General features: G+C 44.1%; 8 protein-coding genes across 8 annotated transcripts; 4 read left to right on the top strand and 4 right to left on the bottom strand.

The window, feature by feature from the left end:
* Positions 1 to 469: 469 nt before the first annotated feature.
* Positions 470 to 2,235, bottom strand: LOC6578381 (DNA methyltransferase 1-associated protein 1). The gene is made up of 4 exons (XM_002004258.4): positions 2,031 to 2,235; positions 1,573 to 1,962; positions 930 to 1,519; positions 470 to 859 (listed from the first exon to the last, which is right to left on the bottom strand). Exons 1-4 carry the CDS (start codon positions 2,129 to 2,131, stop codon positions 639 to 641), a joined length of 1,302 nt encoding a protein of 433 aa, XP_002004294.1. The 5' UTR covers positions 2,132 to 2,235; the 3' UTR covers positions 470 to 638.
* A 214-nt stretch (positions 2,236 to 2,449) lies between these two features.
* Positions 2,450 to 2,929, top strand: LOC6578382 (DNA-directed RNA polymerase III subunit RPC10). The gene is made up of 2 exons (XM_002004259.4): positions 2,450 to 2,689; positions 2,744 to 2,929. The coding sequence occupies exons 1-2, from the start codon at positions 2,549 to 2,551 to the stop codon at positions 2,927 to 2,929; spliced, it is 327 nt and encodes a 108-aa protein (XP_002004295.1). The 5' UTR covers positions 2,450 to 2,548.
* On the top strand, positions 2,905 to 3,968 carry LOC6578383 (yrdC domain-containing protein, mitochondrial). Its single transcript, XM_002004260.2, has one exon. The coding sequence runs from the start codon at positions 2,905 to 2,907 to the stop codon at positions 3,679 to 3,681; it is 777 nt and encodes a 258-aa protein (XP_002004296.2). The 3' UTR covers positions 3,682 to 3,968.
* Positions 3,803 to 4,833, bottom strand: LOC6578384 (mitochondrial inner membrane protease subunit 2). Its single transcript, XM_002004261.4, has 3 exons — positions 4,742 to 4,833; positions 4,477 to 4,654; positions 3,803 to 4,413 (listed from the first exon to the last, which is right to left on the bottom strand). The coding sequence occupies exons 2-3, from the start codon at positions 4,568 to 4,570 to the stop codon at positions 3,998 to 4,000; spliced, it is 510 nt and encodes a 169-aa protein (XP_002004297.1). The 5' UTR covers positions 4,571 to 4,654; positions 4,742 to 4,833; the 3' UTR covers positions 3,803 to 3,997.
* On the bottom strand, positions 4,829 to 5,579 carry LOC6578385 (transcription factor MafG). Its single transcript, XM_002004262.4, has 3 exons — positions 5,538 to 5,579; positions 5,431 to 5,482; positions 4,829 to 5,358 (listed from the first exon to the last, which is right to left on the bottom strand). The coding sequence occupies exons 2-3, from the start codon at positions 5,461 to 5,463 to the stop codon at positions 4,993 to 4,995; spliced, it is 399 nt and encodes a 132-aa protein (XP_002004298.1). The 5' UTR covers positions 5,464 to 5,482; positions 5,538 to 5,579; the 3' UTR covers positions 4,829 to 4,992.
* A 91-nt stretch (positions 5,580 to 5,670) lies between these two features.
* LOC6578386 (protein rigor mortis) lies at positions 5,671 to 12,394 on the top strand. The gene is made up of 9 exons (XM_002004263.4): positions 5,671 to 7,233; positions 7,291 to 7,603; positions 7,670 to 7,832; positions 7,908 to 8,061; positions 10,318 to 11,201; positions 11,262 to 11,427; positions 11,491 to 11,641; positions 11,724 to 11,981; positions 12,042 to 12,394. The coding sequence occupies exons 1-9, from the start codon at positions 5,790 to 5,792 to the stop codon at positions 12,211 to 12,213; spliced, it is 3,705 nt and encodes a 1,234-aa protein (XP_002004299.1). The 5' UTR covers positions 5,671 to 5,789; the 3' UTR covers positions 12,214 to 12,394.
* LOC6578387 (cilia- and flagella-associated protein 206) lies at positions 7,834 to 10,150 on the bottom strand. The gene is made up of 3 exons (XM_002004264.4): positions 9,294 to 10,150; positions 8,876 to 9,225; positions 7,834 to 8,816 (listed from the first exon to the last, which is right to left on the bottom strand). The coding sequence occupies exons 1-3, from the start codon at positions 9,934 to 9,936 to the stop codon at positions 8,070 to 8,072; spliced, it is 1,740 nt and encodes a 579-aa protein (XP_002004300.1). The 5' UTR covers positions 9,937 to 10,150; the 3' UTR covers positions 7,834 to 8,069.
* A 778-nt stretch (positions 12,395 to 13,172) lies between the features above and the next one.
* LOC6578388 lies at positions 13,173 to 22,632 on the top strand. The gene is made up of 5 exons (XM_044011129.1): positions 13,173 to 13,394; positions 14,693 to 14,791; positions 18,758 to 19,331; positions 20,300 to 20,539; positions 20,610 to 22,632. The coding sequence occupies exons 3-5, from the start codon at positions 19,068 to 19,070 to the stop codon at positions 21,663 to 21,665; spliced, it is 1,560 nt and encodes a 519-aa protein (XP_043867064.1). The 5' UTR covers positions 13,173 to 13,394; positions 14,693 to 14,791; positions 18,758 to 19,067; the 3' UTR covers positions 21,666 to 22,632.
* The last annotated feature ends 1,160 nt before the right edge of the window (positions 22,633 to 23,792 follow it).

Consider the following 23,792-nt stretch of genomic DNA (forward strand, 5'->3'; position numbering starts at 1 on the left):
CAGCAACAACAGTCAATAGACAACATCAAACAACGGCCAACAGCAACATCAGGCAGCAGGCTATATGGAGCAACATCAATAGTCGGCAACAACACCCACCGCATCAAGTAGCAACAGCAACAGCCAACAGCAACAGCAGCCAGCAGCAGCAATAGCATCAGGCAACAGTCAGTCAGACAGTCATTCATTTGTTCATATCCACATTGCGTTTGCCAAATGCCATTGCATGCCAGCCATATTTGGGCAGGCGAGCGTAACCCAAATACGTGCAAGAGAAGAGAAGAAAACTAAGGCCATGAGCGTCTGGAAAGATGGAAAGAGGTAAATAAATCACAGCTAGCGGCAGCAAGAAAAAAGTTCTCACACTCCATTTGACCGTTGGCTACTTGATTTTCACATATATATATAAATATGTATATGTATATATACGTGTGTGATCTGTGATCTGTGATTGCTGCAAAACACAGTTTTCTTTTTGCTTTTTGTTTTTTCTATTTATTCTACCAACTAGACTGGGAGTAGCGCACATGCACAAATATAGCGAGTGGCAAACGGGTTAAGTGCAACTGTTGTTATTGTCCGTGCGCTGATTAGTGAGACGTGCGCATTATCCTCCGCGGACTTAGCTGCCTTTTCGCCTAGTTTGCATTGGGCTCCAAAGTTTCGCTCTTTATGGGCACCAAGGAGGGCGGTATATTGAGCGTCTTGCCCGGACAGGCAGCCTCGTATTGGTGCTTCAAGCTCTCCATTTCATAGATGCAGGTGGAGAGCGCAGTGCGCAGTTCGCAGAGCAAAACCATATCCGAACGCAGCTCATTGAAGGAAGTGCATATTTCCTCAGTGGGTGGTGGTGCGGGATCTATAAGATGGAGTTATTCAGTTAATCCAAACGCCATTTAGTTTGTTTCGCCAATAGTTTCGTAGCTTACCAACTTTGAACTCCTGTATGGCCTGCTCGAGCGCTTTCACCTTACGCTGTCCTATATTGGCGGGCAGTTTCATCTTTTGCGAACGCAGCGATACACCAGAGCCGCGTAGATCGGCAAATTTGATGCCGCTGCTGCCAATTTCGATGGCGTTCACCACCGAATCCACTTTGGAGGGTCGTGGCTGATGGTGCACCTTCTTCTTGTGCAGTTTCTTTTCGTATTTGCGTGTGCTTGGCGTGTTGGTCGTATGCTCGTTTTGCTGATCTGCTTGGGAAATCAGTTTTTGCAGATCTTGAGTTTTACGTTCGCGTTCCTTTTTGCGCGCCTCGATTTTCTTCATCTCATTGATCAGCATTTGCTCCTCTTCTACCTGTTGTGTGGTGCGCTTGAAGAGCTTCTCTAGTTGTTCCTTTCGACGACGCTCGTGCTCAATATCGTATACGAATGTTTTCTTCTCAACGGACTGATTCTTGGCCTTGGCCAACAGTGAAATTACTTCATAGTACCGCTCCTTGAGCTCCTCTACGGTTTTAATACCATGCTGCTGGCGATTCCAGCGATCCGCCATAACAATGAAGCGCAAATCGAAGCTGAAAAGAGATGAGCATGAGTATATGCCTATTGAGGTATTTTGTCTACTCACCGTCTAGCTAGATCAAACAAATGATCCGTTTGCACCTTGCTCCAGTTTTGGATATTATTTCGCAGGTGCGCGTTATATTCGGTCATGGTGTATGTGGGTATATCCAATTGCTTATTGAATTTAGCAAACGGATAGTCTGTGGAGTCATCGCTGACACGTTTCCAATGATGAAAGACAGCAGCATCGTTACGAGCGGGATTCGAGAAAGGTGCCCATTCCCATTTGCGCACTTTTTTCATGCCCAGCCGGGCTTTGTTTTGTTTATAGCCCGCACCGATGCCCAGTGCAGTGTCTGTCGGTAGCAAAGGAGGCGCATCTTTCTTGTCTGTGTACAGAAGCGCGAAGACTTCGCGGTGCATTCCTTCCGGACGCCGGGAAGCATGTTTTGTACTGCAAAAAAAAAAAAAAAAAAAAAAGTTAGAGAAGCGGTTCAAACAGCATTGTATGCTTCTACTTACCGCTCAAAATTACGTTTTTTCGTGGCAAGGAATGAGTCTCGGGTTATTTCGGGCGTATTAGCACGCTCAATGTCTAAAATATCACGTACATCAGCTGACATTTTTGCCTTAATCTAATAATTTCATTCAATATTTATAAAATAGGCTTATTTTGTGTTCGCTGCTGGTCGGTGTTGATTAACGTTTGCAGAAAATCATATCGATAGCAAAGTCTATCGAGCTCTGTTAAGTTAGCAGTTGTGGGTCAGCCCCGATAAAATTTCCACAACATACCAAACCGATGAGATGTTAATTATGTCATCGAGCACTCTAAAATACTGAACACACACACAATTCTTCTCTCAAACAATCTCACAGCTCACAATCTTTGTTTGTATTGAATTTACAATGAAACCAACTATACATGAAATTTGCCTAAGATGGCTGCTTCTGTCAGTGCTGAATAATCGATAACAATTTAAATCGAGCAGGCAAAGTCTGTTAACTTAGCAGTTGATCAAACGTGCTCGCATTTCGCAATGTTGTTCTTCTGCCCGTCTTGTGGCAATATATTAATTATTGAAGAAGATACGTCCAGCCATAGGTTCACGTGCAACACGTGCCCTTTCATATCGAAAATCAAGCGGAAGATAACCACCAAAACGTACCCACGTCTGAAGGTAGGTTTGCAAAAGCACAATTTTCCAACTTTGTTTACATTTCATTTCTTTTAGGAAGTTGATCACGTTTTGGGTGGCGTTGCGGCTTGGGAGAACGTTGATTCAACGGATGCTGAATGCCCGTCCTGCTCACACAAACGCGCCTACTTCATGCAAATACAAACCAGGTCAGCGGATGAACCTATGACGACATTCTACAAGTGCTGTAATCATCAATGCGGCCACAATTGGAGAGATTAGAACTGATGCGCTACTTACAAAATCTACTAATAAGGCGACTCCAAGGGACTCGCAGCAGCAACAGCATGCATAAGCAACAAGTAGAGGCGACTCCAATTTGTTCGGCGGAGTCGCTAAATGCCTTAAAGCTGGCGGAACAATGCCTGCAGCTGGGCAAGGTGATTGCGTTGCCCACAGACACAGTTTATGGCTTAGCATGCGATGCCAACAATGAGCAGGCCATTCAGCGTCTGTACGAAATCAAAGGAAGAGACGAACACAAACCGGTGGCCATTTGTGTGAACAATATTACAGCGCTGCGTCGCTATGGTCAGGCGAGCCACTTGAGTGACGAGCTGCTAACTCGGCTGCTTCCGGGGCCACTGACCATCATCGTTGAGCATACGCCGCATCTGAGCAATCGCTACTTAAACCCGAGCACCAGCAAAATCGGTATACGCATACCCGACTTCCAGTTCATTCGGGATCTGTGTGCTAGGTGGCACGAGCAACCCTTGGCGTTAACCAGCGCAAATCGTTCCAGTGAACCCAGTAGCCTGGAAATCATCGAATTCCAGGCGCTTTGGCCGCAGCTGGGCGCCATCTTTGATGCCGGTCGCATCGGACAGACAGAGGAGCGACGGCTGGCCTCTACAGTCATTGACTTGGCCAATCCGGGCTGTTATGAAATCGTACGCGCTGGAGTGGCCCTCAAACAGACACTTTCAGTGCTGCACGAATTCGGCTATGTCAACCAAAATCTAATTACATAATTATATAAATTACAACTGCTGTTTTAAATTACAACTGTTACAAGAGCTCAAAATCCGCTAAGCAATTTCCAACCATTTTCATTTCTAATTAGAATTTGCGTCGACCGCGAACTATGTCATGTTAAATGTAATGGTATCTAGTTTATTAAGATTTATAGTCCTACAGCATTAAAAATTTTGAAACATTATTTTTGCGTAAAGGAACGATACCAATTGAACACAAAACCGATAATAAAATATATATATGTACAAACAGTATGTGTATGTGGCTACTTAGCGGCTACCAACAGCTTTGTCTCTTTCTTCAGTCTTGTGCCTAGTTGTAGTAATTGGCCTTAGCCACCTGCACCGGTCGCCTTCGTCGCGGAAGCTCATTCTTCAATATCCTCCAACGTTCTGGGGGCCAAACGATGGCCACCGCTCGGGCGGACATCAGACCCAATGCAACTGGACCGAAGGTGTTGCTGTCCAGAGAGTAGCCCGTGTGATCACCCTCGACCCAACAGTGGCCATCTGGTACGCGCACAATCTCGTGCTTGTAGCCAAGAGTGGAGACGACATCGCCTTGCATTCCCACCACGCGTTTGATAATCTTTTGACTGGGGTCCTTGGGGGAGATTAGTGAGATTATATCGCCGCGTTCCACAGCACTGTTGTGGATGCCCCAGCGCAAAAGAAATACGTAGTCGCGTTCCTCTGCCACGGGATTAAGTGCGGGTTGCATAGAAGTGCCTTGAAATTAAAAAAGCTTAATGAACCATTCATTGTTTTTGAAATATTCACTGTTGAATTTACCGTCAACTCTAGCCACATATCCGACGCAATCGAGGAACGTGATGCCTAGTGGCAAGCCATATAGCAGGGATTTACCAAAGCGACGGAATGCCATGACGGCATGGTTTGGTGTCTAGTTCTGTGTAGCCTTTATTAGGTTTTGCTTTTTTATATGTTTGGTGAAAAAAAGTTTGCACCGCTAGCACATATAAATATGTATGTACATACATATAAAATGAGTTTAGGTTGCGTCTTTAAAATGAATACATAACAATAATATACATACGTATACAGCTGTTCCCTTAAATTTTTTGACATTCACGTATTTACGTTGACATTCACTGTGACATTTCAAACAGAGTGTCTGAACAAATCGTTCGTATACAAATGTTTATTAAAAATTAAATTCAGTTTAAGTGCGTTACAAATCAAATTCCAGCTATTGTACTATGGTTACAGGTGTTTTGATTTTGATTCTTATATTTTAAAACTGAAACAGGAATGCGAATAATTTTAATGTAATTCCATTGCCAGCACTCAGCAGCCCTCCAGTTCGCTTGGGATAGGTATTTCGTTTTGAATAGCAAATTGTAGGAGCGCTTTGTATTTGTTCTTCCAGTTATTAACATCTAGGCGTATCTGTTCATTGTCTTCATGCATCTGCTCCAATTCTGTCCATTCATACGATTTTTTTGTTTCCAATTCGTCCTTTTGCTCTATGCGCTTAATACGACAGCTGGCCGCATAGCCACGATTCTTCAGCGTGCGACGTCGTTGCTTCATGCGCACAATCTCTTCCCGGTTGAGTCCACGCATTTTCAAAGTTCGGTTCAGATCACGCACCGAAATCGTCACCAACTCATCATCCGTTATGTCTGGAATCGGACATGGCGAAAGTGGAGCCTGTCGTAAACAATGGAAGTTGGTCAGAGCAAAAAAACAAGTCTACCAAGACTAAATGATTTATGCACATACCAAAGACGACTTTCTCTCACGTTTGGAATCCATAGTTAAAGTTTTTTATCCCCTGTAGTAAATAATTTTTAATATTTTCACAATTTGTATATGTTTTTGCGTATTACCATTCGCAATAAAAGATGTGATTAAAAACAGTATGCCCAGCTGCAGCAAACCATTAAATAATGCATGAACTAAAAATACCAAACTAAAAATACCAAAGGATGATTCCTTTTGAAAATATATTTGATAACAAGTGCTGGAAAGTTTGGGAGGGCAAAACGGAAGGAGGAAGAACTGAACATCAGTTGCTGATTTGCAATCCGCTGTAAAAATTCTCCATTTTCTTTTCTCAACTGTCAATTAATGAAATCAGTATGAAACGGGCAGTAATTATCAATAATGTGCCAACGCCAATCTGCGTACAAACGCCGCTTGCAGTCGCGACGCCCGATGGCGGGCTGCTCTACAGCGGCTTTAAATGCATCAATTATATACCGGCTGTGGATGCGAAGGATCGAGAAGTGAAAACCATGTCCTCGCGCATCACCATCAGTGGACTCGATGTCAGCCCCCTGTGGGGCAAACAGCATAAATCAGAAATTGTATCAAATGCTCATGACAAGCAATTTGCCATTGTTGGTGAGGATTGGAGCGTTCTCGTCTGGGATTGTGATATGGGCGTGGCGATCAAAGGACATACGGCGCATCAACGTCCGAATGAGGCACGAGATGCGCGACTGCATCCACAATTGAATGTACTAATGAGTTATATATGCAATGGCAATATATTATCGATGGATGCAGGCAATTTGGTCGTCTACTGCGTCGCCTCCAACAGCTATTTCCGACGGCCCACCTTCCTATCGCAACGGAATCATAATTTAAGCGTGCTCAGCTGCTCGCCATACGATGAGCATATATTTGCTGTGGGCACCACAGGTGGATCAATTTTAATCTGTAATTTAAATGAAATGAACATTGTGCATAAATTGAATGGACATGGCCGGAATGCCAGCATTTGTTATCTGGCCTGGCGGGAAATGTCACAGCAGCCGGAACAACAGCGAGAGCAGGACCAGGAAGAGCCGCAAGCAGACTCTGATCAGTTGCGTATTGCGAAGTCAAAAGTAGCCGAGGCAGATGATATATTTGATATATACAACTACGATCATTTGGAATCGGAGTTTGGTGCTCCGGCCAGCGTGCGTCCTCGTTTGACCAGCAAATCCTCAGATGATTGTGGTGATTTTGTTGGGCTCGAGAAGCCAGCCAATAATGCGAGTCTCGATTTCATGGAGGCCTGCGAGTCATTGAAAGTGGAAATGGCAGCTCATCGCCAGGGTCCCAAAGATCAGCCTCAAGTGGAGGTTACGCTGCAGGACTGCCAGCAAACAGGCACAACTGGCCCACGCAGCGATAGCAGCCACAATTCCGAAAGGGATCAGCAGGAGTTGCAGAGCGCCAGCGAAGGCAGCCTGGAGGTTATACAGTTTAGCTCGTCCAGCGATGATGCTGTCATTGTCGATGGCGAAGCCTCCAAGCCCAAGCGTGAGGTGCTGCATCATATTTACCACCAAGCCGAGGTGCACGATGCCCCAACCGAATCTCCGCAGCTACAGCAGCAGCAGCTGCAAACCAACGTCCAACCCCTGGACAAGCAAACTAGCGTAGACACGCTGAGCTATTGCTCCACAGAAATTCTGCCTCCCCGTCCAGACATTCTCCTGGCTTCCATCAATGACATCGATACTATTATGATATGGAATACGCGAACGGGTGAACATTGCGCCAAGAACTATAGCAAGTCAAATGCCACAGGTAAGTGAGAAGCTGGATAGCTACATTTCAGTTATAGATTACATGATCTCCTTGCAGCCAAATCCAAGCAGCTTTACTGGCTCAACGACCACACAATCGTCTCCCTGAGTCGTAACAATTTGTGCTTCTGGGCCGTAAGCTATGAGGCCAAATCACGTCGCTACAAAATCACGAGAGATCAACTGCACAAGTGCTCCGAGCAGGACATCATATGCTGCGTGGCCAGCGCCGCATATCCGCAGATCTGGTTAAATATGCGCAACCGACGTGTACTCCTATTGAACCCTCTAACTGGGCAGGTGAACGCCGTCTATGGCTGCTTGGCCTACGGCGTGCGCGCGATGTCCGAATGCCCCAATGATATGAACAAGTAAGTTCGTTTCGGATTATTATCGTACGGAAGTAAACTCATCTCATATCTCTGCTAAATTTCTAGAATTGTTTTGGGCTGTTCGGACAAACGCGTTGCAATGTTCGACATATCCAAGTTGACCGACCGCTGCATACCCATTGAGAGCGTGCATGTGAACAGCGCCGTCTACTCCCTGTCCTGGAGCCCAGACTGCCTGCAGCTGGCCTATGGCACCGCCGATGGCATTGTACGTGGAACTGAACGAACTCTTTATTTACACACATACATTGATTGAACTACATTTAACATAAATTTCATGCAGGTGGGCATACTTGATGTGGAGCGGATGCGAGTGAAGAACACGTTTCGTCCGGTGCAGAAGAAGGAGATCTACTCACTGGTGTGGAAGGAGGACTACATTTACTTTATAGTAAATCGCATGGTGGGCATGTACTCTGCGCGACAACCAAATCAAGGTGAATCCTCAACGCAAGTGATGGCGCACATTGTACGTTTGGTTCTGTGCATTGCGCTTGCCATACGTGATCGTCGACTGGGTATCGCGCGTCTGTCGTTTGCGTATCTCGGCCAGATGTATTGTCTCTCGATGGTAGTCCCAGGCATTCCATGTCACATTTATCCAATTGGCCGGCTTTAAGTCGTTCGTAACTACCATTTCGGTTTGCCCTATGAAATCCTTCGTCTTTGGCGGCTCCGCGGGCACTGGCTGGAGCTCTTTGGCGATCAGTATATGATCCAATTGGAAGAGCAGAACCAAGTTGGCATTGTTAAAGATTGATTGTCGTAAAGCGGTTATGAAGCGCTCGAACCATAGCTCCCCTATGCGGGCATAGGTCTCGTCCTGAAAGCCAAACTTAATGTCCACGTTCATGCAGAGCTTGCGCACCACCTTGGCTGGCAGGAGCAGTCCGTTTGTCACGGCCATCGCGAGGGCGCAGAACTCCTGAATGTCCGCCTGAGCGAGGCTGCAGAAGTTGCCATCAGTTTGAAATTTCTTCAACGTGTCCATGCGCTGATTGAAGCTGCATTTACGCATTTCGCTGTGACGTTTGGCCAGCTCCTGGATTTCCGCAATCGTTTCCTTCGAGCGCTGCACCATCCCACTAGTGATCTGGGCTTCGACACGCTCACGCAGCTTGTTCAACTCGACAATGTGATTGAAGTAGTGATTGAGATTCGCCCAGACCTTGGCCAGGTAGACAAAGTGCGGCTGCAAAGCAACAACAGATATTTCAAGGATCTACCTGGGCAACTCCAGCTGATACTTACAAATATCAACTCGGACTCAATGGAGGTGCGCATGGCCAGTGTTGCGTTGATCTTGGCCACCACACAGTCGTAGCGACCCGTCTCCACGCTCAGCAGATACGTCGTGTGCTCATAGCTGCTCTGGAGCGCAACCAAGCAGCGCATCAGCATATTGAACGTGATGGTGAATTGATTGATGCGATCCAGCTGGGCCAGGGCCACGCCATAGTAGAGCGTCGTCTCCTTGCAGTCGAACTGCAACTGCTCGCTAATCGCTGTCTGGCACCTGGAGCTGAGCTCCTTGAGGCGTTCCAGCGCGGCATCAAAGGCGGCATTTGTATTCGCTTGGGCCATCTGCAGGTCTCCAATTACTACAGAGATGAGGGAATAGATCAAATGTGTGGTAGAATCTACATAAATGAGGTCTATCTGCACCCACTATTTCGAACGTTTTCGCGATCGCCGTCGGGTCCGTCGTTGTTGTAGATGACAATGCCAGCGACAGTGTCGGCCAGCCGCTTCAGATACTCCTGCCTGTGATACTTCTTCTTGAGGACATAGTTCTGTAGGTCGCTGCGGCCGATGACGCTGTGCAGCGCCTTGGCTGTCAGCTTGAGGAGCACATGGTTCTTGGGACAGCCCAGATGGTTGGTAGCCACAATGAAAACTTGCATTTTGGAGAACAATTGATCCAGCTGCACTTTGCTGCAAGTCTCTGGATACTGCAGGATGTCGTCAATGAGTCGCTTCAGCTGTTGCTGATAGTCCTTCTCGTATTGCTCGCGCACGTAGGACAATTTGATGCCGTGGCCCTTCTTCATGATCCAGGACAAGCGCAGGTTGGCCATGGTCGTGTCGGTGTCATCCAGAAAACCGCTGATAACATTGTTGACGAACGCCCTGATGTGGCATGTGCTTGGCTTACTTAAGTCTGTCCTCAACAGACCGAGGCGCACGTCTCGAATGAGCAGATGCACCACAAAGGCTATGAATTCCCTGTCCACCTCGATGTCGCGCTCCTCTAGCTGCGACTCGATGCTCCGGCAAATGTCGTCGAGTGCTTTTTGATGAGTATGCGACATGTTGCCCTCGTCTCTTAGTTAATCTAATGCAACTAGTAATTTATGAGCTTTTTGTGTGCACACTGAGCGTAATGTGAAATGTAATTTGACTTCTCGGCCTTGTTGATTGTTTTTGTTATTTGAGCAAGCAAACAAGTTGTCCCTGGCAACAGCTTTGAGCGATTATCAAATCAAAGTTACTCTAATCTACTTCGATACTTCGACCCTTCTCTCGCTCTCTCTCTCTCTCTCATTCACTCAAACATAACCCTAACGAGTTCTCTAATGTCGCGATAGGTTCGCTCCACCTCTCTCTCTGAATGAAGTCTAATCAAATTCTCTCCCTTCACAAAGCCCTTGCTGAATATACTTCTAATCTTCGTCTTCTTCGCTCTCTTTCAGAGGCCTTACTGATGAAGCATATCGAGCGTCCCAGTTTTCTGAATGTGCGTGGACCCTTGCTCTTGATTGGCACAGAGAATGGTCTGCTTCAGTTACATAGTAGAACTTCGTTTGAACAACTGCCTTGTACAGCGCTTTTTGCCCGCTATGTCACTGATATAGCCTTCAGTCCGGTGGCGACGAATGTGTTTGCAGTGGCGGGTAACGATTGTATGATCTATGTGCTGGAGTTGCACTTAGCCACGCGCACCTGGACCAAGCTGCACAAGTTCACGGACAACGATTCGTGCGCGTCCATTGCATCGGTCAAGTGGAGCAATCAGCATGCACATTTGCTGCTCAGCTTCCATATTGAGGGCAAGGTGTGCATGTGGAGCACCAGGGAGCCGAAGCAGCCACCGCTAATCATCAAATATGAGTGCCCCATGTGGAGTGGTCTGTTCCTGCCCTCCGATGAGCTCATCATTATGTGCGGCGGCAAGACACTCTCACTCGAACTGGTTAGCATCAAAGAGGCTTTGGCCAGCAACGAAAAGCAGATACGCTCCAAGCTGGATCCCATAGGCAAGCTGCACTGGGCTTACAAATCCAACGCACAGCCCAATCAACCCACATTGACCGCTGCACAAAGGAAGCGTCAGTCCCGCGAGAAGCGCAAGGCCAATCAAGCAGCTGCTGCCAGTGGGCAGGCAGTCAAGCCGGAGCTGGACGCTCAGCAATCAGTTGAGCAAAAGGAACAAGAGCAGCAGCAACCGTCGCAGCCACCGATTGAGTCCATGATGGGCGCTCTGAGTCTGCAAACCAAGGGCACCAATACAAATGCGCTCGAGTGCAAGAAGTGCAAACAGCTGGAGGCACAAAGTGCGCCGAACACTTTTCTCTCTGTAAGTAGCTGGATCATCGATCTCTAATCCCTCACTCATGCTGCGACTTATCCCGTACAGCATAGCCGCACCTGCCTCTGCCTCGCCCAAAAGGAGCTCAACAAGAGCGCTCTGGAGAAACTGGCCATAGTGCTCACCGAGGATGCTGCCAAGATAGACAAGTCGGTGCTCATGTCGAAGCTGTTTAGCACCAAAGTCATGGCCAAGGAGCTAGTTGCTACAGAGCGTTAGTATAATATACTGTTGTTTCTATTTTTATAGCTCATCCTAATCCTCATCCTGATTTCAGTTAGCAATTTGAAGCAGTCAAACAACAAGGACATTGCTCCAGTTAATCTGGCAGTTACGACATTCAAATTGCGCGAGGAACTGGAGCAGCATATTGCCAATAAGACGTTGAACGAGTGGCATATATCTCTAGCGCCCGCTGTCTCCTATGTGTAAGTCGCGCACGTCCTCTTGCTGCCCGCACACCATTGTCATTTCTCATTGCTTTCATTTCCATTTCCATTTCCATTCCAGTTTCTGGCAAATTTGCTGCAAGGCCTACGCCCAGCAAATGGAGGAGCAGGGCTACATACTGCATGCAGCAACGTATATGCTCGCTGTCGACATGCAAACGGAGGCCATTGAAATGCTGCTGAAGCATGAGTATTTCAAGGAGGCATTGATCAATGCGCGCATCCATTTGGCCGCCACGGATCCCATCATTAAGACTATTATCAACAAGTGGCTGGATCAGCTGGAGAAGACGGGCAACTATGCCGCAGCGGCACTTATGTAAGTGTCTAGATCCCTAGCTCAGTTCAGTTTTAATCCTTTGCTGTTTCCGCCTTGCAGCTGCGTCTTGGACAATGAGATGCTGCGTGGCTATTTGTTTTTGCGCAAGTTCCGCAACCGCACCGCCGAAATAGCCGATCTAATGGAGCAAATCAAGCGCATAGGTCAGCTGGGGCCCATGTTCGATGAGGGCAAATCAGAGCCAGAGGAGGGCGTCGAGGAGGCAGCCTGAGCGTAAGCTCACTCCGCCTCATATAAACACACATACATACCATTAACTGTTATTTGAAGTAAGGACAGCTAGTTGGCTCATTTTTCTTCAAGCTTTTGTTAAACGAACTACTAATTGATCAATGTTCAATCAATTATGTTTTCCAAACCAAACCCCAAGCATGAATTTATACGAATCACAATTCAAAATGTCCAAGGCAAACAAAACACACACACATACAAAAAAAAACAAAAAAAAAACGCAGTTATAAAAAGAAATAATGGAAAAGAAATGCGCTTCTTTTATTTCTTAATTAGAACAACTTCAGGGCCCTTGGATCAGAAACTCTCCTATGGACAGCCTCGGCCCATTTGTCTGCCATCCCGTTAGCCAGCCCAAAAGACAAGAAACAAGAAGCAAGCAACAGAAAGAAAGAAAATCTTAACGAGTATTGTTTTGGTTTGTCTCGACAATCAAATTATGCAAATGCAGCGCCAGCTAGAAATTAAGTTTTTTCTTAATTGTTTGAACGAAGGTGCGCGACGTCGACAGCGACGCAGGCAGCGCTGCAAGCAGCGACAAAGTGCGTGTGAACAGAGGGAAGAGACAATAAACAATAGCTGGGGCGTGATCGACCAGAGCATACCCTAGCTAAACACAAACTTGCTGAGAGCTGAGCTCAAATACTTGCTCATTATATGCAGGACAGGGTATATAGGGTATATATATAGGGTATACAGCGTATATAAATACACTGTTATGCATATAATTAGCACCGAGACGTTACGTAAGTATATCCTTCAATGGGGTTTGTACACTGATAGTATACCTGCCATATAAAAATCGATTCAATATACCCCACTTGGTACACACTGGCAATGGGTAACGAAGATGATTTCAATAAGCGAACAGCTGACGCTGACGTTGACGTCGACGGCGCTGTCAGCGACGCTGGCAGAGCCGCAACCAAACGGGCAAAGAGTCAACTCGCAATTCAGTTGTGGGGCAGCCGCTGAGCTCAGCTGACGCGTCGATTGCTTATTATATGAGAACTGGTCGATGAGGAAGAGGAAGACAACGCGTTCGTTGCCTAAGTCATTTCGATTTTCACTTTTAACTGTTTCGAAGAGCGCGCGCGCGCGCGTTGTGCTTAAACCGTTACCGTTAGACGCAGCACGTTACGGTTATCTGGCAGCGAGTGTGTAAGTGTGTGTGTGTGTGTGTGTGTGCGTGTAACTATTTGCATGACCACGCATGAGGCGCACTCCGTTCTCACGTCTATTTGGAGACTTCTTGTCCGTTCGTTGTCCAATTAAAACGCAATTAAATTGTGATTTTTTGTTTCGCTTTTGCTCAAGTGCATTTCGCTTTTGCTTCGAGTGTCGCGCTTAATAGAAACAAATTAAAAAGCGAATTACAAGAAATGAATTTAATGAACAAACACGTTTTTTACATACGATTTCAGTCTTAATTGGGCTGCGCTGCTTGCAAAAGTGTCAGAACAAGTGCGCGGGCTTTTCTTACTTAAGCACTTTTCCGCTGCTCTCGGCTCGCTGCTCGTTGTTCGCTGTCTTTTTCCTGGCACACATATGTCACACACTCTTACATACTGAAGTCACCTTTTTGCTGCATTTGTTGCTGTTGTTGTTTCTCCATTTGCATGCGACAGTCAGAAACAGACAGCGACAGCGACAGCAGCAGCGATGACGACGACGACGACGACGACGACGACGACGACGGCGACGGCGACGACGACTTCTCCCTCAGCATGACTCAACGTTCAGCAATTTTTGTTGTTTATGTGTCGCTTAACATTGTCGTCGTTGTTGTTATTATGATATCCATTGCAAATACGTAAACAGGGTATATTGTTTATGAAGAGAGATACAATAGAACTCTGTATGAACAAATCGAGCAGTGGTTTTATTTTAGGTATTTATGAAGTTTATTTTATTTGGGTTTTTTTTTTTCTTTTAGCTAGAATTCTCAGACTTCTTTGCCAGCCTTTAGAGATAACAATATTAAAAGGGCATTAAATATATGTTGATCTATACTTGATACTTTATCAAATTGTTTAATATAAGCTCAAAAGACACTCAGTCCTTAAATATGAAGTAGAAAAGTTCCTTTGATACCTTTCTCAAACAAAGTCTCTAAGAACACTGAAATCTTTGTTAAGGATAACTCGAAAGCTTTAAGAGGTAGAGACGGCCTATATGGTATACTGGATATACATGGGTATACAAGGCCTCTTAAGGTCTGTCCATATCTAGAACAATAAATTCTCAGCTTCCATCGCAAAACGGAAAACACAGAATGTTCCAGGGCATCTGCTAGTCGCACCCTCCATCCACTTGTTGATGCGTACTTTTTTGCGTAGTTTCTGGGAGTGTATCTTAGGCCCGGCCCGGGCCGTGTCGCATGTGAAATCATTTCTTGCTTGAACGATAATTTCTACAATTCGTCTTTCTTCTGCGTTTTCTTTGCCCACACACAACAGAGAGCGAGCGAGAGACTCGCATTCGTACCATCATAATATATCATACGCTTTTTGTGGCTGTTGCAACTAACGACGGATTAAACTGCAATCGAGTGAAAGGTAAGCCCATCAAAACGAAATCAAATCGAACACACAAACACAAACAACATTAACAACAACAACAACAACATGGATGTGTATGCCTATACAAATGTATATATTTATACAGAAATACGCATATATTTTTATTACATTTTGAAACGCATTAACGCACTAGCTGGAATTCCTATCTGCTGCTTTTGTTGCTTTCCTTTCAACATAATTCAGGATTTGCATAATAGTTTAAACACGCCGCATTGCATTGTTGTCTATTCAAGCATATGCACCACACTCATGCCTCACTCATTTCATATTGTGATTATTTATGGTTTATTATTGTTTGTAGTTGTCGTTGTTGTTGTTGTGGATGCTATTGAACTCACCTCTGCAGTCGCAGCACGCAACAGCTGCACCACTGCAACGATTTACACTCGCGCCTGAGCTTATAACAATCATAACATCATGAACAACTTAGATATTTAATTCCATGCGAAAGAGTCCAGCAATAGCCGCCGAAAGAGATGGCATATGTCTAACATATAACACAATGCGAATTGTTGTTTCGACATGCGCCTTTTTCACAGCAAATTATGCGGAATCTACATAAATTTTGTAATACCAAAAAACCACGCTGTGCAGTGTTACAGATGCCAACACACACACACACACACACACACACACACACGCGCACAGAGAGACAGGGTTATAAAGGTGGGCGTTTGGGGCGTGTCAGTCAAGGGCGCGCTGTCTTTCAATTCATATTATGGCTCAAGAGGTCGTTACATTCCGCATGCAATGTTCGATGGGCGAATGTTAATTTTCAACTATTGCAGCTGACAGCAGCAACAGTAACAACAGCAACAGCAGCAACGACAGCAACAGCAACAGCAGCAACAGCAACACAATAATAACAACAAATATGCTTTCTAATCTGTCAATATTTACGACATATGCATGAACAATCAAAACAATCAATTAAAGCTACTTACAAAGTTTTTTTTATTTATATAGAGTATATGCATGCACAGAAGGTATAGAAAGTATAGAAAATACGGAAAGTCTAGAAAAGTATTGAACATTTTCAGCTCTTTTCCAAAACTATTCATTGCAATGAATGTCTATTTGATCTCTTTCAAAGTAATATAACACTAGATATTACATATTTGCACTCTCTAGCGTCTATTTCAATCATTTTGCTTAGCTCCCTCTTCAATGCTACTGTTTAAACAACCCTCGTATATATCTATATTATATCTGAATACAATTAGCTTTTTGTTACATCATTGCGCAGGCATTTGCACTTGCCTTTAAATTGAGTATAACAACTATTTAGGCCTAACAATGATTTTTATTGTTTTTCCCCTCTGAAAATTGGCAGAGGTCTTAGCAGTGTTTGACTAATTGAACTGTTCTAAAGAAAGACTCTATATATATGCATGCATACTAACATTCAAAGTATATATACATTATACATATAATGATGCAGACCTGTAATACTTATTACTAAATTTAACACTATGTACACACAGGTGTGATTATAATACTATATAAGTAATATATATATATTGCGGCTCTACTTAAAAGACACACTAGTTTTTAAATGAGGCTGGCACACGCCAAAACAAGAGTTTGTTGATTCATGCAAATCAACTATTAGATAAGTGCTAAATAGACAAGAAGTTAAGCAGGTCTGTCTTGTCTCTAAAGCATATCAAGAAAATATTTCATGGAACTGCTCATTCGGATGCATAAGCAGTTCGTGCTGTATGCTTTTCGTGCCTCATATATATAAATCCCAGCCGAAAATTTAAAAAAGGGTAATAATCCATAAAAATAACTAATATTAAACCTAATCAAGTCTCAGGCCTAAGCGGAAGTAAGTCGCTTACAATAACTAATATATATAGAATATATATGAATGGTAAGGTACATAAGGCAGGCGAAGCTACAAAACATCTAAAGCTCGTCTATCCTATTCTAACATACATATATCTAGCTACTTTTTGGTAGCACCAACTCCTTAGCTAAAGCTAATATATAGCGTTTTCTTTTGTGTTTGAAAAATATTGGCATAATACACCAAATTTCCAGCACAAAACGCAACTCAAATTAAAAGTAAACTCTGTAGAAAACTAAACCACCTACCCCTGAATCTCATTCCAAAGTCAACACAAAATTTCGTTTCTCTGCATATAAATATTTATGAAAGATATAAAAAAAACAATATCTGCCTTATCTAACTCCAAATAACCACAGAAATGAATGCGGCGAATATGTTTAACACATTCATCTGCTGATAGATCAGAGCTTTATATAAACAACACTCCAGCTTATCACTCAAAAGTCAAACAGAGCGATTTGTTGCACAACTCTCGGCAGATTTAAGTAATTGAACGCTTAGAGCAATTGAGGTGCGGCTAGATTAGCGTAACGCAGCTTCCGTTCAGTGGGACCCGTGCGCTCGCCTATTTCACTTAACACATTTCGGAGGTAATACGCAAAGCGAGATAACAATTTTTCAGCTGGTCCGCTGGCTAGCTGGCTGACTGGCTGGCTGGCTGGCTGGCTGGCTGGCTGGCTAATGGCTAATAATAAACAAACCCGTTTTATTCAAACGGATTGCCCGAAAAAAGAAAACCGGACAAGCCGAAAAGAATTTGCTCGCAATGTTTGCATAGCCAACGAGAATTAAAGAAATTAGAAGAGGAAGAAGAAGAAGACAGCGCGACTTCTGCTGGCCAACTGAGCAACGTTCGCAGTTATGTTGGACAGAAGAAAGCGGCTGATGGTGCAGAATTCTCAATGGGCCACCTCGGGCCGCTGACCCAAGCACTTAAGGCGCGCGCATATCCGGCCCATTGGCATTGGGCCGACGTTTGTCACCCACGCAACTTGAAGACGATTATGATTATGATTATGTTTGGGTTGATGGCACACCTGTTGACGGCATTGAATGAGGCTCCAATTCTGATGACGACGCAGTTTTCGTTGACTATTAAAGGCAGATTACCAAATGACTGACTAAGCCGTTAACTGACGTTGGCGTTCGCTAACACGATTAATTGACTCTACCTGTGTCTGTGCGTGTGTGTCACAGGTGTGTGCGTGTTGGTTTTTTGTGCGCTCGTCTAGCTGTCTGAGCATTTAGCGCTGAGCTATAAGTCATGACATAAGTAGTCAATTATTTGAGCCCAAATTCGCGTGCTGCTAAACAAAAGACTTAGGCAGCGAACTTGTTAGAATTATAAAGACTTGGGTCACGAACTTGCAAGCAAATATTGTTTTGTGTTGCCAGGGCGAAGTTCGGTAAATATTTGCGAGCGATTTGAGCAACGAGCTACGAGGAAGCAAATATTTAGGACACGAACTTGTTGGAAGACTTAGGCAACAAACTTGAAAACAGATTTAGATTAGGATGAGATGAAAAGCGTGGCACACTTATTTGCCGGCTACAGTCTGTACTGATTTAGAAGACAAAAGGATTGGCTAGAAAAAAATACTTAGACAACGAACTTGTTGAAATTATAAAGACTTAAGCAACAAACTTGCACTCAAATGTTGTTCAATAATTGAAAGAAGTCCCCGTCTATTTCTGATATGCCACAGCAAGAGGACTTTACCTTGGAAGAACAAAATATAGTACTTCGGCATCAAACCTCTAGTATCAATGGACTTGGTCTATAACTTTTCAAGCAAACATCGCTTAGGCTAAACAGCGAACGCAAACAACTTGGCCAACAAACGACTAAGAACCAAAGACTGAGGCAACGAACGCGCAAACAAATATTGTTTTAAGAAAAAGTGAAAATCGTCGAGTCGAATCTGAATGTGAATCTCTATCAGCATGCCGTTAGCTGGCCGCGAAACAAGTTCGCTGCCTAAGTCTTTTGTTAGGCATGCACACACACACATACATACACATATACATACATACATACTCTCGCACACTCACTTACACATTAACACTCATCTGCATTTCCATTTCAGGGGCAACTTAACAGAAAAAAAAAAAAAATAGGAACTAGAAAAAACCAAAATACCATGACAAGCCTCAATTAGGCCGCTTAACGCTTTCGCATTCGCAGCGCCACGAAACTCATCATTGAAACATACAAGAAAGCATCCCAAGTAGAACTAGAACTAGCTTGTCATCGCCTCGCACCACTGACCCAACAACCAACAGCCAAACGCTAAGAGCTAAGAGCCACCATCGAACAGCCAAAGCCAAGGCCGACCGAAATCAAAGCTTATTTTCTTTTTTTTGGCCAACAACAACAAACGACGAAACAACACGATCATGAATTATCAGAAGGCCAGTGAAACGCATTCACCGTCCCCGTTCAAGAAGCCGAAACGGCCCGCTGGCACCAACAACAACAACGACAACAACAACAGCAACAAGAAGAACAGCCACAGCAACAGCAGCAACAGCATCAAAGGCAAAGGCAACGGGAACGGGAACGGCAATAGCATACAAAACTTTTGGAACGAACGCATCATGGAGCGCTTCATAAAGGCGAATCTATTCATTATCTGCTGTGTGGCGGCGGGCCTGTTGCTGGTAAGTAAACCAATTCATGATTTACACATATATACACTCGTTACGAAAACTCAGAGAATGAGCATATTAGCTTGGGCGAAACTCTAATGAAAGAACTTTTGTGATATCGGAAGTAGAGCAAATAGAGAGAGAGGGGGATAACTATAGAGAGAGGGAGATATATTTAGAGAGAGGGATACAACTGGAGAGCAGAGCTGATAGAGAAGTTAGCTGACAGATAGAGTTAGAGAAATGTGATATGCCTGCTATGTATATATACCCTGTAAAATTTACATTATATGACAAAAATTCAAAGTTTAATTTAAGATTTCTCTGATCTCTGAAGTGAAGAGGCTTCTAGTAGGCTGATGTATCTATAAGTCTATGCTGTTCTTAGTAGTTTCCTTTTTTGGAATAGGCAATACCTCGTATATATAATATAATATATTACACACATATAATATACAATATAATCTATTACATAAAACAAAGATCCCCAATCTTCCAGACTTTCAGTTCTTTAAACCTGAGCAAGTATTGGCCAGTCTTTAGGAGCCGTTTAAAAGCTTCTTGTTAGTTTTTTCTTCTATAAACTGTTGTGGGTACCGTTATCAATTGGCCACAATATGGTTTTTTTCTTTTTTCGTTATTATTTGCGCCATTAAGTGAAAATGAAATGAAATCGTTTCAACTCTTTTTGCGACTCTTCGTGACAGTGAGACAAACAGACAGACGAATCGACACAAGCGGACAGACGGACGGACGGACGGACGGACGACCAGCTGGACAAGACTCATTAATTGATTGATGGATGAGTGCGGCGCAAATGTGTCTCCGGTTTTTTGTTTTGTTTTTCGTATAGCTACAGCATCGGCCGCTGCTTCATCTGCAGCTCCACTTTATATAGAGATTTCCGTTTAGTTTTTTCTTTAAATTATTTGATTTACGTTTTCGCTTTTTTCTCGCATCGATTTTCACCTGCCGCACAGATTGTCTACCTGGGCGCCTTCTCGTGCGAGGTCTCGTGGCTGCTGGAGGCCCACGGCGAGCTGCCCTTCGCCGCCTATACGCTGTGCACACTGTACTTTGTGATGTTTGTGGCGACGACCATTCTGATCCATGGCCTAGTGAGTGGGCTCTGCTGGCCCCTATTCGCCTGGTCGGCTGTCATCGGGCTGATGTCGATACCGGAGCTGGTGCTAGTGATGCTAATGACCACGCAGCATTGGGTGAGTAACTGAGAGAGAGAGAGAGAGAGTGAGAGAGAGTTACTCAACTTTGACAACTTTCCATTCACAGGGTCTGCAGTCGGTGCACGGCCTAACGGAGCTCACCTCCTATTTGATAAGGCTCATCATCAACTGCCTGGCTCTGATCTGCGTCATTCCCACCGGCATCAAGTGGCGTCGCGAGAGGCAGGTGCTCAATCAGCTGCAAGGCCTGGCGACCCGCCTCTCCCTGCAAACACCGGCGCCCAGCGTGCCCATGACCAAGGCGGACTCGAGGCGCTCCAGCCAGCGGCTGAGTGGCTTCGAGAACGCGGGCTACCAGCTCTGCGACGAGACGAAGCTGCCCCTGGGCAGCGGAGCTAACCAGATGTTTGGCTCGCAGAACGAGTTCAATGCCAGCATGTTTGCGCCCCAGCAGTATGTGCCCAGCCAGCGGAGCAGCTCGAGTCAGGGGCATCGCGCCCAGTCGCTGATGGATCTGCGCTGCACGCTGCCCGGCATGTACAATCCCCGGCACGTGCTGGACACGGAGGACAAGAATGCCAAGTACTTCAATATAACCATAGACGACCTGAAGCACAATTTGCAGGATTCGCACCGCCCGTCGCCGCCCTCGCTGATTGGCTCCGCCAGCAATGATCCCATCTACTGCTCCATCGAGCCCAAGCAGCTGACGCCGCCGCCCGCCCAGCAGCAGCAGCGACATGGCCAGCAGAAGAAGCTGGCGCGCAACTGCATCTCCCTGGAGAACCTCGACGGCATTAGCAAGGTGCAGAACGACCTGGCTGCCTATGGCAACAATCTGCTGCAGAACTACACGCAGCAGCAGCACTACTACTTGGCCATGCTGCTGCAGCAGCAACAGCAGCAGGCGGCCGCAGCAGCAGCGTCCAATCTCTACCGCCGCCCCTCGGCCTGCAGCGTAACGGGCAGCTGCACAATGCTCGGAGTGCAGCGACGCGGCTCCCAGCAGCTGCAGCAGCAGCAGCTCCATCAGCAGCACCTGCAGTACTACGGCGGCTTCGGCTATGCCAACTATGCCAATCCCTACATCACAGCCAACAGCAAATTGTCCCTGGGCAATGAGTCCGATGACTATCGCAAGTATCGCGATGTGGCTCTTTAGTAGAGATTTAAGCTATGCTCCAGTCAAAAACACACACACACACATATATCTATATATCTATATATATAAATTATACATCATACTCATTAGCTGTAGCCTGCTCGACTACCACAGACAAGAAATTCCTCGGAATAACGACCAAAGAGCCACAAAACTAACTCAATTACAGTGTTTGTATTCGCTTCGTTTCGTCTGCACTTGCAGTGCGTAAACCTTGTCAATTGAGGTTCTAGCTGTATGCAAATTAGTTATAAGCGCCCTATGTCCAATACGAACATTACCACTTTCACAGCGACAACGACTTTGGCTTTAAAAGTAGATATTATGTGCAGCAATTTGCAATAATTACCAGTAACTACTTGTAATTACCCGTAACTACTTGTAATTACCTTTTAATTACAAGCAATTATTGTTTTTCACAAATTAATACAAGAAAACAATATTTGTATAACCTGACTTATTTCAGATTTTGTGCTAATTACTGCAATTCTCGAAAGGAGTTTTAAGACAACTACTTAAGTAATTGACATTATTTTCGGAAATTTAATTTGTATTTTTTACATTAAAAATGCTGAAACCTATAGTTACTCAACTAATTAAACCAAGAATGGTGTAATTAATATGTAATTAAGCCGTAAAGCCAGTAATTACTCAGGTAATTGTAGGTCAAAGTCGCATTAACTCTTATCGCTCCATAAATGGCATAAGAGAGACACAGAATAAATGCTAACTACAACAAGTAGGCTGTTAATACCGATCCAGACCATATATACTTACATATATTAGGTATATATATAGAGTATATGAATGTGGAATCTATATAGAGCTAACTGTTTTAGTAACTAGTCTAACTATCGAGTGTTCACTGTATTATTAATTACTGTACTAGAGATTAACAAATATTTGAAACTGTTTTCTTGTAGAGTTGTGTAATTAACATAAACAAATCGCTAAGTGTAAATATACATACAATGGAGGACAAAAGTATTTTGACAACGCATTGCAAAAACTTTAACCCCTTATTTCTTCGTGCTGAGTGAGCTAACGGTACCCATTATATTTTTTAGAGAGAGCAAACATACTAGGCTTTAAGTGACCAAAATATTGCAGTGATAACATAACTCATTATTTTTCTATAATTATTTGCATGCCGGATTGTCATTATTTGGGTGGACAAAAGTATTTTGACATTCCTGTTCAAATTCATTTTCAGTAATTCGCTTGAATTAAAAAATACGTATTTTTATTTTTAAAGTTATTTTTTGTGTCCTCTTTAATAATAGCCATTAGTTGATCATAGTTTTCGGTAAATTATGGGCAAACAACGTGATTAAGTGAAATCTTTAAAAAATCAATCGGTCACAAAGAATAATGCAGGTATTTCTGTGGAAATGCTTTCAAGCTTATAAAATGCACCTCTATGACCAATTTACTACCGAATTAGCAAAAAATAGAAAACTGATTCACTCAAAAAAAAGGCCAGACCGGGAAAATCATTCAAAAAAACCTGTAGAAAGCCGTATCATATTAACAAATCTTAAAGAAAATGTTCGGATTTTCCTAAAAGCCATGTCGATCAAAGTAAAAAATAATCATAAATTGTCAGTAAGCAGAAAAACTATCAGAGGTCGGCGAAAGAAGGCCAATTTTTCTACTTTATAGATCTTGCAATGCCCTTAATATCACTATAAAATAAACTAAAAAGGTAACGATTTGCTAAAACGTTCATAGGCAAGCCGCAATTCTTCTGGAGAAAAGTATTATGGATGGAAGATTGTTCCTTTGAGTATCCTGGATAAAAAAAAAAAACGATTTATAGCAGGTTGCCAAAGGATATACGCAAAAAAAGAGTGCTATGTACGAACGGGTGTCACATGGTGAAGAATCGGTAATGCTCTGGGGGCTCACATGTGTCGATAGCCTCTCCAATTTGATATTAATTAATGGAAAAATGAAGAGGGATAATTATTTACGTGTCCTGAATGACCACTCATCGAATGACGGTTACCGGCTCATTGGAAAATCGTGTATACTGCAGCAGGACAATGATCCATGCCACGAGGTCCCTATTATAATTCAATTTTCGGGGAATATTGAAGTCAATACATTAGATTGGCCACCTCAGGG

The sequence above is a fragment of the Drosophila mojavensis genome, unplaced genomic scaffold (assembly GCF_018153725.1).
Source record: "Drosophila mojavensis isolate 15081-1352.22 unplaced genomic scaffold, ASM1815372v1 contig_80, whole genome shotgun sequence".
Taxonomy (NCBI): domain Eukaryota; kingdom Metazoa; phylum Arthropoda; class Insecta; order Diptera; family Drosophilidae; genus Drosophila; species Drosophila mojavensis.